At 47.7% G+C, this 12,538-nt stretch overlaps 1 protein-coding gene across 6 annotated transcripts in view; it reads right to left on the reverse strand.

Annotated features, from left to right (window-relative positions):
• Positions 1-12,538, reverse strand: part of ACSL1 (acyl-CoA synthetase long chain family member 1) — a 63,148-nt gene that overhangs the window by 21,729 nt on the left and 28,881 nt on the right. For all 6 annotated transcript variants that reach the window (XM_043893413.1, XM_043893411.1, XM_043893416.1 and 3 more), the window contains exons 3-5: positions 5,396-5,510; positions 4,623-4,687; positions 1,107-1,208 (exon numbers count right to left, since the gene is read on the reverse strand). In XM_043893413.1, coding sequence (XP_043749348.1) covers positions 1,107-1,208; positions 4,623-4,687; positions 5,396-5,510 — 282 coding nt within the window. The remainder of the gene's footprint in view (positions 1-1,106; positions 1,209-4,622; positions 4,688-5,395; positions 5,511-12,538) is intronic.

Raw genomic sequence — 12,538 nt, forward strand, 5'->3', positions numbered from 1 at the left:
CACACAACACATTAAGAGAAAATGTGGGTTTATGGGGCTGTCTTCAAGGTACCTCATGAAGAAGATCCACTGTGGTATTTTGGTGCCTGGCAGTGTCTGGCAATATAGTAGGTTCTCAATAAACATCGGGTGAACTAACTGATAAATATAAGAAGAAGCCCACTCTGTCCATGAAGTAAGGAATATATGTCCTAGTCATAGATTCATGACTAATGATATTCCACTGAAACAAAAATTTTGGATGTGTTCATTCAAATGGGCTTCACTTTAAATGAAAGAAATGAAATTCCATGAGCCTAATTGTGGCCCAGCTGTGGAACATGCTGTTCCTCCTTTAACTGTACACAAAATGCTGAGAAACCATTGTAAACTATAAAAGAGTTGCACGTTAAACCAGCATGTCTTTGGATCCAAGCAGGTCTAAGAGTCAGTGTAGCTTCTTCAGGTCCAGTGCTTGAACTTTTCTGTGCCACCTCTGCCACTAATTTGTTTATTCACAGTGCAGGCAATAACTCCAGGGGGCTTCTCATTTCAATGTACTTTAATACAGTGGTTTACAGAAGACCACGCACAGGCTTGGACGGCCAAACAACAGTCCGCCTGTCTAAATCACACCCAGCTACTGCTGAAGCTCCTTCCCCATGCCCCCTGAGATTCTAAATTTTGCAACCTGAGCAGGGGGAAAGCCTAGACCTTTCAGAAAGAAAAGGTGTGAGTTTGCTACTGACAAAAACGTACTCAAGTTTCTCTGTCATTGATTAATGCTATTATTCTAACCACAGAGGCAGTCCTTAAAGCGGGAAGACATTTTTGTTAGTTATTTGTTTTTATTTGTTTGTCTTTGTATAGCAAAGACTTTCTTTGGCAGTTTCTGTGTGGGGACCTGGTTTTCTTAAAAAAAAAAAATTTTTCCCCCCTACCTAAAGGCTAAGAAGGACCTGGTTTGGGTTTTCATACATGTAACTCTCTAAGGTACAACACAGAGGTATGTTAGTGGCGATCAGACCACAGAATCTGGTCTGAAGCAAAGGCAGGTGTGAACCCTAACTGACTCTTGTATCGGGGATTCTCTGAGCTCTGCTGGCTCCGCGCCTAACGGTTAATACCTCAGGTCTGTTCTGAGCGAAGATGCCGATGAACTGGTCTGGGGCTGCCTTGAAGCCCTTGTGGAGCAGTGCTGAGCCCACACACTCTGACATGTCTTCAACCTACAACGGAGGAGGAAAAAAAATCAGGAACAGCATCAGGTCCAACTCAAGGAATACAGCTTTCCGTGACAGCCGAGCCTAATATCTTTGCCAAGAAGCAGTTCTGCCCAGAGAGAAAGAACAGGGGTAGACAGGTATCCCTTTAGTTACAAATTTTTGTAAAGTTCAGGGTTTGACTTCCCAGAACTCGTGGTGAGGGGAATGATCAAAGAGTTCCCTCTGCGAAGCAAATGAATCTCACGCCAATAGCTGCCAGGTCACACACGACCCATGTCAGAGTTCCTATTTTATACTTTAGTTTTATAAAAGCGATCCAGGGACACAGAATTTTGTGCCTGTGTTTATAAAGAGCAACGAAGAAGCTGAAGCTTGTCCTTTGTTATAAACAAAGAAACGACAAATTTGGGGGAGGCCTTTGAAAAATAAGGACGAGCTCTAACCATTAGGCTCCACAACTCTATTCTTGAGAGAATTAGTTCTTAGGAAATAATCCAGTCCTAAAGGGAGGTTTGAAAAGACTTTAGGTACAAATACATATATTGCAAAATTATGTAAAGTCATAAAAGTTTAAGGGAAAAAAAGACCAATGGCTGGATGATCAAGTAGATGATGGTAAATCTAACAAAATGCTCTACAGCTAGTAAACACTACAATTATGAAAACCATATCAAACTTAAGAGTGTCTGTTACAATTTTAAGATAAATGAACAGAAAATGTACACTATTAATTACAACTAAGTAAAAACAGGCAAGACTATCTACCTACCCCAATTTCCCATCCTCTCCTCATTCCTATTCCAAGTGTACTTAAAAAAAATTTTTTTTTTCTTTAATGTTAATTTGGAATTCTTTATTCTCGGTCGGTAAATTATCATGAGCACTTTAAACCCACACCCACGCCTGCAGAGAACAGAACCACGCCTGATGCTGCTCCAGAAGCCTGTTGGTTTGGGCACATGGTGCCACCCCTGCTCTGCCAATGGCAGTAACAGTGACAGCAAGGATGACATTAACATGCTTATTCTCCCATACCCCAGGGGCTGCTTCACAACTCCTGCTTGTTTGTAAGGGCTGGGAACCTGTGAGTGTTTGGATGGTCTGCAGAGCTTACTGGGTTCCATGCACACACTTGGGGTCTCTAGAAAGGCGACCCAGACCTTTCTTTGAAAAGCTTTACAGGGATTCCTAACCCCCAAAGCTCAGAATCATTGGGCTAGGGGGGAAAATCATTTAAATACACAAATCCAAAGTCAGCTTCAGTCTACTTTTTTATCTTCACTGGTCTTTGTCTGAAATGTACAAAACACCTTCTGAAACCCCAGGGATTTTCAACCTGCCTCAAACATCCTGCTGGCAGCGGACCTGTTTTCCCTCTGGCAGTCAACATATAACAGAAGCTATATAGGAACATATTACTGTAAGTAAGGGTAGTGCAAAGCCCAGGGGTTCGGTTTTCTCTTTTTTGGTAGTCCAAGCACCTGCCTTAAGCTTTGACAGCTGATGGCATCCACTTCTAAGGCTGATACAGCACCAGCCACAAAAAAGATAAGGAGCCAGGTCCCCTCCTGAACGAGCTTCCTTTGTTTTAGAGATCGTGGTTGATGCAGATAACTGCCCATTTGGGCCACTTGTTTTTTCTTTTTCCTGTGCTTTAAGTTACTGCTGTTGTGCTTTAAATTCATCAATGAGTGAGCCCAGGCCCCACAGGAGAATATTGACCCCGATAAAGCAAAACCCCGGGGGCTGTGAACACTCTCCCCCACTACCGGGGACCTCACTTGTGAGGTCCAGGTGTGCTGTGTAATTTCCAAGTCTTGTAGTAAGAAAGTTTTATTTTTTCCAAGTTTCTTATACTTATTGCTGAAGGGTGTCTTGCAATCATCTTATGAACTACAAGGGCTGGCCCAGCCACAATACTGATTATTGACAGGCTGAGACCCGCACAAACAGTAACATGACAAGAAGATGATGTAATCCAGAAGCACTGGCAGATTCTGTGGGGCCTGAAGACCATTGTGCAATGTTAAATCTCCAGCAAACATGAACTGCTTTTACACCACTTGCAAAAATGATGGATCTGAAAACTACTATTTCTATGGAAAACTACTATTTGGCTCTGTTACGGGAAAATAAAAACAGCAGTCTTTCTGCTCACCAGACCTACAGCTCATGATTCCTACAAGCAAGGAACGCGAAGCTGTCTGTCTTGTCTGTCTCTCTTTATCTCTGCCTCTATCTCTCTTGCCTTTTGCATTTCATTGATCCTCAGATGTGGGAGGACCAGGAAGCATTTTCCCACAGGCTAGTTTTGCAGATCCTAACAACAACCCACTTCACACACCCCCACCCCTTCCCAGGACACATCAACTACCTGGAGCCCAGCCACAGAAGGGGGATTGGTCCTCTGCATCCTGCGCCTACTCCAGGGACCCCTCTAGACAGCTGTGCTGGAAGCACAAGGCAACAAAGTGGATGCTCCTATTGGCTCCCGTGTGTCTCGGGGTGCTGCCTTGAACTGGGGAGAGTCAGGAGCAACTAGACTTGTAATCACGATACAAACAAAAAAAAGGAGCAAGCCTTCCTGCTCTGCTACCTGCAAACTACTATGTACACAGTTAAAAGCCATGGATCTGCTGGGACCAGAGTGACAGGAGTGAAACAGCCCAGATCCCAGCCACCTCTGTGCTTGTTCGGTTACACAGGTGTCATCTCTGAACATCTCTGCTGCTCTCCATGCTGCCCTCGGGTTAAAGGTCACCCCAGGATCAGTACGATGCTTTGGAGACTCCTTACAACAGATGGCGTGGGCCTCCCTCCTGGCCCTGGTTCAGCTGTGACCGGGGGTGAGTCCAAGCCCTGCCTGGGGCCCATCTTCTCTCATCTATAAAACGAGAGGGCTCCTCTACACTGAGGCATCTAAATTTGTCCAGCATCGCTCAAGACAGAAAGGAGTAATCTTATCCTCCCGTGGGGTCTGGGAGAAGAGTCATCTGCTTCAAGCACATTTCTAGCACTTTATTTATTTGTTTGGCTGCACTGCACGGCTTCTGTGATCTTAGTTTCTTGACCAGGGATTGAACCTGGGCCCTTGGCAGTAAGAGCTTGGAGCCCTAACCTCTGGACTGCCAGAGAATCCTCTAGCATTTTATTTTAAAATTTATACTGTACTCCACAACACACCCACAGTAGTTCTAAGATAAACTACTTTGAATCACCTGTTCAGTTACTGATCTAGTGTTCCCCAAATCTGTGTGTTTAACATCTCGGGATGCTGCACATCTGTTCTAAAGCCCTGAGCCAGGTCGGCATCCACACTCCGTAGAAACCTAACACCTCAACCTTCAGAGGCTCCAAGAACTGCCGTGTTCCCGCCCTATGGCTCACATGAGGCGGCCACAGAGCTGGAAAACTCACCTGTTTGTATGAAAGCCATTCATAGGGTTGGTCTGGTTTCCGAGAGCCTAAACATGGGCCATTATCTAAATGAAGAAAACAAATGAAAGAATAAACGATGGGCTAAACGTGCCTAAATTATTCCTAGGTTCTCCTTTGTATCCTTCATTCCACAAACTGGTCCTCAGGTGTGAAACAATGAATTCAGATCGGACGCATTTTCCCCCTGGGTTTGGGTCTGAGTTTTGCTTCTTTATTTCTATTTTGTTTCTCACATGGGGCAGGAGGGAGATGGGCTGGAGGGTGGGCAGCTGCCAGGTACCCGGGGTCTCTGGTGCCACCGTCAGAGATGGTGCCATCACCATCAGTGATGGCACTCTCGTGAGCTGATCTCCCCCAAGTGTCTCTGACAGAACCCCGCTTCCTTGGGTATCAATGTTTATTTCTCAAAATACAGGTCTCCAGGTTAAGCAAGCTTGAGAAATGTTGGATCAGGCCCAGTTAGATAGGTCTCTTTATGCAGGAAATGTCAGAGCCTGTACGGAGCTAATGGATGTGTGACTCTCCATGAAACACGCCGTATGTGACTTCAGAAGGGCCTTGACCATGGACCACACCTGATGGGACCTGTGTGCTGGGGGACTCGCTCTGCAGAAGTTACAGGAGGAGACAGGGAGCTGGGAGCCAGACTGCTTGGGAGAGAGTTGTGAGCAAATATGGCTTCTTGAAGAAAGACCCCTCTGTCGAAAGGAAAACCTGAAGCACTAGTTGCACAGGTTCAGGCCGATGCTTACTGGACACCTGTATGCCCCTCTGGAAACCTTCGTATAACGTTCTGACGTCATCATAGAAATACACCAGGGGCTCGTCACTGTCCAGGAGCGTGGATCTCCGGGCACCATCACTGCCCTGGGAAAAGACAGACAGACAGAAAGTCAGAAGAAAGCATTACAAATGTCTACCATGCGTGCCCTCAGTCCCCTCCATAGCCTGGTAGGGGTGAGCCGGCTTCAGAGAAGCAAGGCCAGGCCCATGTCCATCCAGGAAGAAAGAAAGATAGTGCTAAGTCGTGTCCGACTCTTGTCGGAACTGTAGCCTGCCAGGCTCCTCTGTCCATGGGATTCTCCAGGCAAGAATACTGGAGTGGGTTGCCATTCCCTTCTCCAGGGGAATCTTCCTGACCCAGGAATTGAACCGAGGTCTCCCACATTGCAGGCAGATGCTTTACTGACTAAGCTACACAGGAAGCCCATCCAGGACCCCTGGGAAAAGGAAGTGACGGAGGGAAAGGAAAAGGGGCTCAAAGGGGCTCACAGACATATAAGCAATGGTCTTGTCAGATGAGGCTGAGGAGTCTGAGGACTGGAAACCAAACCCCTGGACACAACTGTGATGATTCTCAAACCACAGCCACTGGCAGATAAAGGACTGATTCTGTCCGGTCTTGGGGAAATGACACACCGTTCAGTTTTACTTCCATCACCTTATCTATATTCTTTTGGAGATCATGTCTACTGTTTTTCCTCTTTGCCAACTACCCTATAATCTGTTATGAACTTCAGTTTCCCATGTAGCATCTACTAGTTACCATCATCAGCTATAAAATGTACGGATGTGCACAGACTCCTCATCCCTACATGACCGGAGGGACTCACAGAGTACAGGCTGAGCAAAGGAGCACCGAGGAAGCTGGAATGGAGAGAAAGGAGAAGCTTGGAATCTACAGGGCACTGGCTGGCCCCAGAGCCGAAGTCCTCGGAGGATGGTCAGGGGAACACCTGGGCCTCGTGGAGAAAGCAGTTAGCAAGCTCTTCACCAGATCTACTGAGTTGGAAGCTCTGGGGGTGTGATCCAGCAGTCCACCTTTCAGCCAGCCCTTCAGGGATCCAGTGTACCACTTGGATGCATTATGGTCCCCAATTAAGCCTTCCCTGGTGACTCCATGGTAAAGAATCTGCCTGCTAATGCAGGAGACGTGGGGGACCCAGGTTCAATCCCTGGGTTGGAAAGATTCCCTGGAGAAGGAAATGGCAACCCACTCCAATATTCCTGCCTGGGAAATCCCATGGACAGAGGAGCCTTGGCGTGCTATACTGCCCACAGGGGTGGCAAAGAGTTGGATACGGCTGAGTGACTGAATAACAACCACTTCCCAGTAGGGAAGTGGTGGAGATCAGGGTAATTCCTAGAAGGAAATCTACAAGGAGGCCGAGCAGCATGCAGAAGGGGATGGAGACAGACCAGCTGACGTGGGCCTGACGAGGGCAGGGCAAGTCTGATGCTGGAGGCAGGAAGCGCTGATGACTGGGATTTGGCAGGTTACTAGAAGCACAAGAGGAGCGAGTCAGAGGCCTGCAAGAACAGCAGTTCCATTCTATCCAAAATCACACACGAGGACTTCGGGGTAGGTTTGAGAGAGGAGATTAAGTTTGCGTGCTTAGTCGTTCAGTTGTTTGTGTCTCACTCCTTGCGACCCTTTGGACTGCGGCCCACCAGGCTCCTCTGTCCGTGGGATTTTTCAGGCAAGAATACTGGAATGGGTTGCCATTTCCTTCTCCTCCTCCAGGGAATCTTTCCAACCCAGGGGTTGAACCTGTGTCTCCTGTGTCTTCTGCACTGGAGGAGGATTCTTTACCCGCTGAGCCATTCAGAAAACCCAAAACAGATTAAGTTTAGCTTTGAATATATGCAGATCCTATCTCTTCAAGACAGCAGGTCAATTCTCCAGTTCCTACTTGGAGAATCACTGCTCTTGAGTATCATTTTATAACAACTTTTGCTAAATAACTCTGGTTACACTACCATTCTGGTGACACAAGAACTTCAGGACTTTGAAGGTAAAGTCTTCAGGACTGTTTGGTAAAACAGTCAAATCAAAGTTAAAGAAGTTAATCACATCCCAAGTACAGCCATCTTCTTCACAAAGCAACCCGAGGACAAGATATTTACTACTATTCTAATTAGAAATTAGAATAAGTAGCAAAAGTTTGGAGATGAAGCAGTAAATGAATTCTATGCCAAAAAGGTATTGGTGAAACACTGGGTGACAGGTCACATTATCAATTAACTGTAAGGCATACTCTGTAATTTCAGGAAAAGGGGTGAATGAAATGGGAGTGGGGGAGACCAAGCAATAAAGTCTGTGTTTTGAAAACTGTTGCTCTGTGATGATCAGTTCAGTTCAGTCGCTCAGCTGAATCAGACTCTTTGCGACCCCATGGACTGCAGGACGCCAGGCTTCCCTGTTCATCACCAACTCCCGGAGTTTACCCAAACCCATGTCCATTGAGTCAGAGATGCCATCCAACCATCTCATCCTCTATCGTCCCCTTCTCCTCCTGCCTTCAATCTTTCCCAGCATCAGGGTATTTTCAGATGAGTCAGTTCTTCACATCAGGTGGCCAAAGTATTGGAGTTTCAGCTTCAACATCAATCCTTCCAATGAACACTCAGGACTGATCTCCTTTAGGATGGACTGGTGGTGATGATGATCACACGTGCCCATAAGAAATAATTTTTGATGCGCGTATGCCACCATTCTTCTTGAATTAAAGTCCTGTCCATAAACACTGAGCACTGGCAACCTTGGTGACGCCTGCAAAGGTGTGGGCTTGCAGAGCTACAACAGCGGGGGCTCAAACGTCTGTGTGTGCTACAAAATTGAGCCATTTCAAGGGCAGGGCATTTAACTACTGGGTTATCCAAGTACACGCAGCTATTTCTAGGAACTCCTACTTAAATGAAGAAATACTTCAAATCCGGCCCTTTTGGACTTCTGACATATCCTACAGGTCTGGTGTGGAGGTGTGGGTTTTAGCTGTGCTCAAGAAATAGGGAGAGGGATGCAGACATATGTGATGTGCAGGAAATCACCAGTAAGACTGAGTCATGGAGGACTATTGGTCTTTTATTTCCTCTTTAATGTGGTTCTACAGTTTTCCCAGTTTAAAAAAAAAAAAACCAGGACCGTGTGAGTCAGTGTGCAGTGACCACACTACTGTGAAATCAGCGGTCATGAGGCTATTTGGCTATACAAGCAAAGGTTCCTCTAGAGGTCAGTCTCCCCACGTGGCTGGGTTAGGAAATAGAAGTTCAAGTTCCCCTCGAGGGCAGTAAGGACAGGACCACAGTGAACCATCTGTGAATCACTGGTTCCCAGGACTAGAACTCTGGCCAGTATTTGAGGAAAAGGAACACCTTGATAGGGAGAGTCATTTTGTGTCACTTCCTTATTTCAATGCAAAAGCAGATGATTACATCCTTGAGAATTTCTCCAGGATAGAAAGGCCTCAGCTTTATAAATTGTGGTCCCATTTATCTCGATCTAGAAAACAGACAACTACAGGCGCTAAGAGTCAACCACCCACTGTGTTACTACTATCGTTTATCCCCTCTAAGGAGAGGGATGGGAAGGGTTGACAGTGGGGGTGGGGGGGAGGGAAAGGAAGAGACAGCAGAGAGGGGGCAGGGAGAGCCGATAATTGCTAAAGAGACAGCTGAGCTTAAATGTCTCATTCATCTCTAGGGAGAAAAGCAGCAGGTGGAACCATGGTCCTGGGGGGGAAAATGACTTTTTTCTCCCCCGCCCCCGCTCCAACCATGTAGTTTCCCATGCATCTTACCTACCCAGGCCGCCATCACCTACTACCTTTGATGAACAGGCACAAGGGGGCTTTTCCAATCCAGGGACCTAGACGCCCTCTGGCCGTCGGTTCTCCCCTCTAGTAACATGGGATCTCTGACAGAACAAACTAGGTCTTTATTCAAGACCAGCCAACGGGTGATGCTCCCAACCAGATCTTTGAGGACAATGAACAGGGAGTTTTAAAAGTATTAATAGCTAGACTCCTCCACTATGCTAACATAAATGCAACCACGTAACTACGAACCCTCAGGTTCACTACCGATGAACCAGCTCCACCACTGAACCAGCCATCTTCCCGAGGTCCTCCACACCCAGTGAGTGAAGAAGGGGCAGAAGCACCAATTACAAAGGGGGCTAGGTATTGACATGTGAGCACAGGAGAGATGGAAGCAAGGGAGTATTCACTTTGCAGATGAGAAAACAGACAGACAGACGGTGCGGAGGCCTCCCTGTCTCAGCCCCACGTCTGAAATGCAGTGGAGCAAGCTTCAGACCAGGCTGAGGGAGTTGCCCACACACAGTCCGCCTCCATCTTGGAGGAATCAGGGCCGGAGCCCGGGGGGCCGACTGGGGGTCTGGTTCTCCATCACTCTCCTCTAACCCTCAGAAGGCGCTTCCTTGTCCACCCTCCCTCCCAAGCTCGCTCTCCAGTTTCTAGCTTCCTGAGTCCACCCCCCCGTCCCCATGGGAGGACCTGCCCGGGGGGTGAGAGAGGCTGGCTGGGTTACTGAGCAAACCAGTTCTGTGCCACCAAACGCAGGGCAAGCTCCTCACCAGGGCAAACCAGCCAATCCCTCAAGGGAAAAATAGCTCCCTCCCACCTCTGTGGATGGGGATAGAGTTGAGTCACAAATTCAAATTCCCTGCCTGTAGCATCTCCGAGTGCCTGCCACTTGGAATGTTCAAGGCACTAGCTCACAGTCTGAAGGAAACACGTCTGTTCCCTTACTTGCTTGGCCTTTTAGATGCTGCCATCAAGGCAGGGTTTTTGCCAAGAGCCTCACAAAGGCCTATCTCTGCCATTTTTTTTTCACTCAACGGGAGTGGACCCCGCTTATGGGGGAGGCTATTTTTAAACTTCAATAAACATTACAGCACACATTTCCATCATGTATGTGTACACGTGATCCCTGCTTCACGAAGCCCGTGAGCATCGTCTGTACAAAATCAAATTGTGTCTTTGGGCTTGTTTTATCATATGTATTTCCAGACAATAACTTGAGCCTTTCTTCCTGGCTGAAGGGAAGCTGGAAATTAAAAAGAAAAAAATTTTTTCTGATGTAATCACCTTTCTTTCTTTGAATTCCTAAAGGCAGCTCCTTAATACTCCAGAGGCCTATTGTTGGTACAAAGATGAGCCCCTCTGCCTTCAGTTCTGTGGGACCTCCGCCCCTCCCCCTCACAGCTCATCCCATCCAGACACTGCGGCCCCCTGACCAACTCAGGTGCTTCCATGCCTCCTTCAAATCACAGGCCACTCTCCAGCGAGCACACAAGTCTAACCACACTAGAAACTAGTTAGGTTTCCACTAAATAGTTTAGTTAAGAAGTGCTAGTTAGCAAGGTTTTTCATAGTTGTTAGTAAGAAGCCCACTAAGTTTTAGAAACGATGCTGAGATTAACTACAGTTTATATAAAAACACTCCCAGAAAAACATTTCTCATCAAATCCACTCCCTCCCAGCCGTCTCTTCATCCCACTCTCTGTGCCCCAACTGCTAGGACAGCTGGCGGAAAATACACTCAGATGTTGTGATGTTTCCTGAAAACTTGCATGAAAATTCTCTGAAAACCACAGCAGCAAAGTCGCGAGGGATGAAGCTGAAGGCTATATCTCTGTCCGCTCTTCACCTGACCACGCGCACAGCCACACAGCAGAAGGCAAGAACCAGCTGAGGGGTAAAAGGACTAGAGCCTGCAGTCACAGAAGGCAAGGACACAGGTTGACCCAATGACTCCTGACAGATACAAAGCCAGAGCCTCAAACCAAGAGATTCTTCCAAAGTCTCACACACCCTGCTAGCCGGCTTCCCGGAGGTGAGAACGATGCTCACATTCATGTTCATATTTACTGAACAAATGACCGCAGGGACGAGACTGCCCCAGCTCTCCCTCCCTCCCTCCCAGGCGAGGACCTGGCTCACACTCGTCAGGCTAATAATGCCCCTCGCAGATGGCCCTGCCAGTCCTCCACGAGCCCACGGGGCTGGTGTCAGTGGAGTGAGTGATCCCACCATCTGGCCGCACCTGCCCTTCCTGGACAGCCTTCCCCCTGCAGCTTCCCCGAAGGCTGGCCCCGACTCGGCCGCCTCCCATCCTGTCCAACTCAACAACTGCTCAAGCCCCCTCCGCTCCGGTCCAGAAGGCATCGCCATTCTTGATGTGCTTTTTTTCAGCTTTGTTAAGGTATAAATGACATGGTGGTGGTTTATTCACTACTTGTATCCAACTCTTTGCAACCCCAGGGATTATAGCCCACCAGGCTCCTCTGTCCATGGAACTCTCCGGGCAAGAATACTGGAGTGGTTTGCCATTACTGGAGAAGCTCCTTCTCCAGGTGATCTTCCCGACCCAGGGATCGAACCTGCATCGTTGCAGGCAGATTCTTTACCAATTGAGGCACCAGGGAGTTCAGTAATTGACACATTTACCATTTAAAAATCTTTTAAATGTAGGGACACCTCAGTTCTACTCTCTCAGCAAATTTCAATTATGTGATGCAGTGTTATCAGCTTCACGTCGTCATACGTTAGATCCTCAGACCTTACTCCTCTGACAGCTGACAGCGGGTACCCTTTCCCCCACCTCTCCCTGTGTCCTCCACCACCACCCTCAAGCCCCGACAACCACATTCTCCTCCCTGGTTCTAGGAGTTCAACTCTTTCCTTCTTTTTTTGGCACTGGCATCACCCCTTTGTCTCCGTAAGTCCAGAGTGAGAACTTCATAAAAACTTTTAAACAGTGCTGTCTTCTTGTGCAGAAACTGCTTCGCCAGTTCGCAAGTGGGTCTTTACACCCATGCCTGTGTGTCAACAGTGTGATTCTACGGGCCACGGGGGAAATCCTACTCGGCGACAGTCTCACAGGTACCTGTACACACAGACTTGGAGTGCCATCCCCGGTCACAGCGGCCCCGGCCTGAGGTTTGTCTGGATAACCCACGGCATCCAGAAGGCCTCAGTGGATGGGAACTTTTGAATTTTAAAGCCTTGTGATTTACTGAGTGTGGCTTCCAGGGGAGCTGGTGTGTTCCATTTAGGTGGCTTCCTTCAAGTTCTTCTCCAACGAAGAAC

Source organism: Cervus elaphus, chromosome 32 (genome assembly GCF_910594005.1).
Source record: "Cervus elaphus chromosome 32, mCerEla1.1, whole genome shotgun sequence".
NCBI lineage: Eukaryota > Metazoa > Chordata > Mammalia > Artiodactyla > Cervidae > Cervus > Cervus elaphus.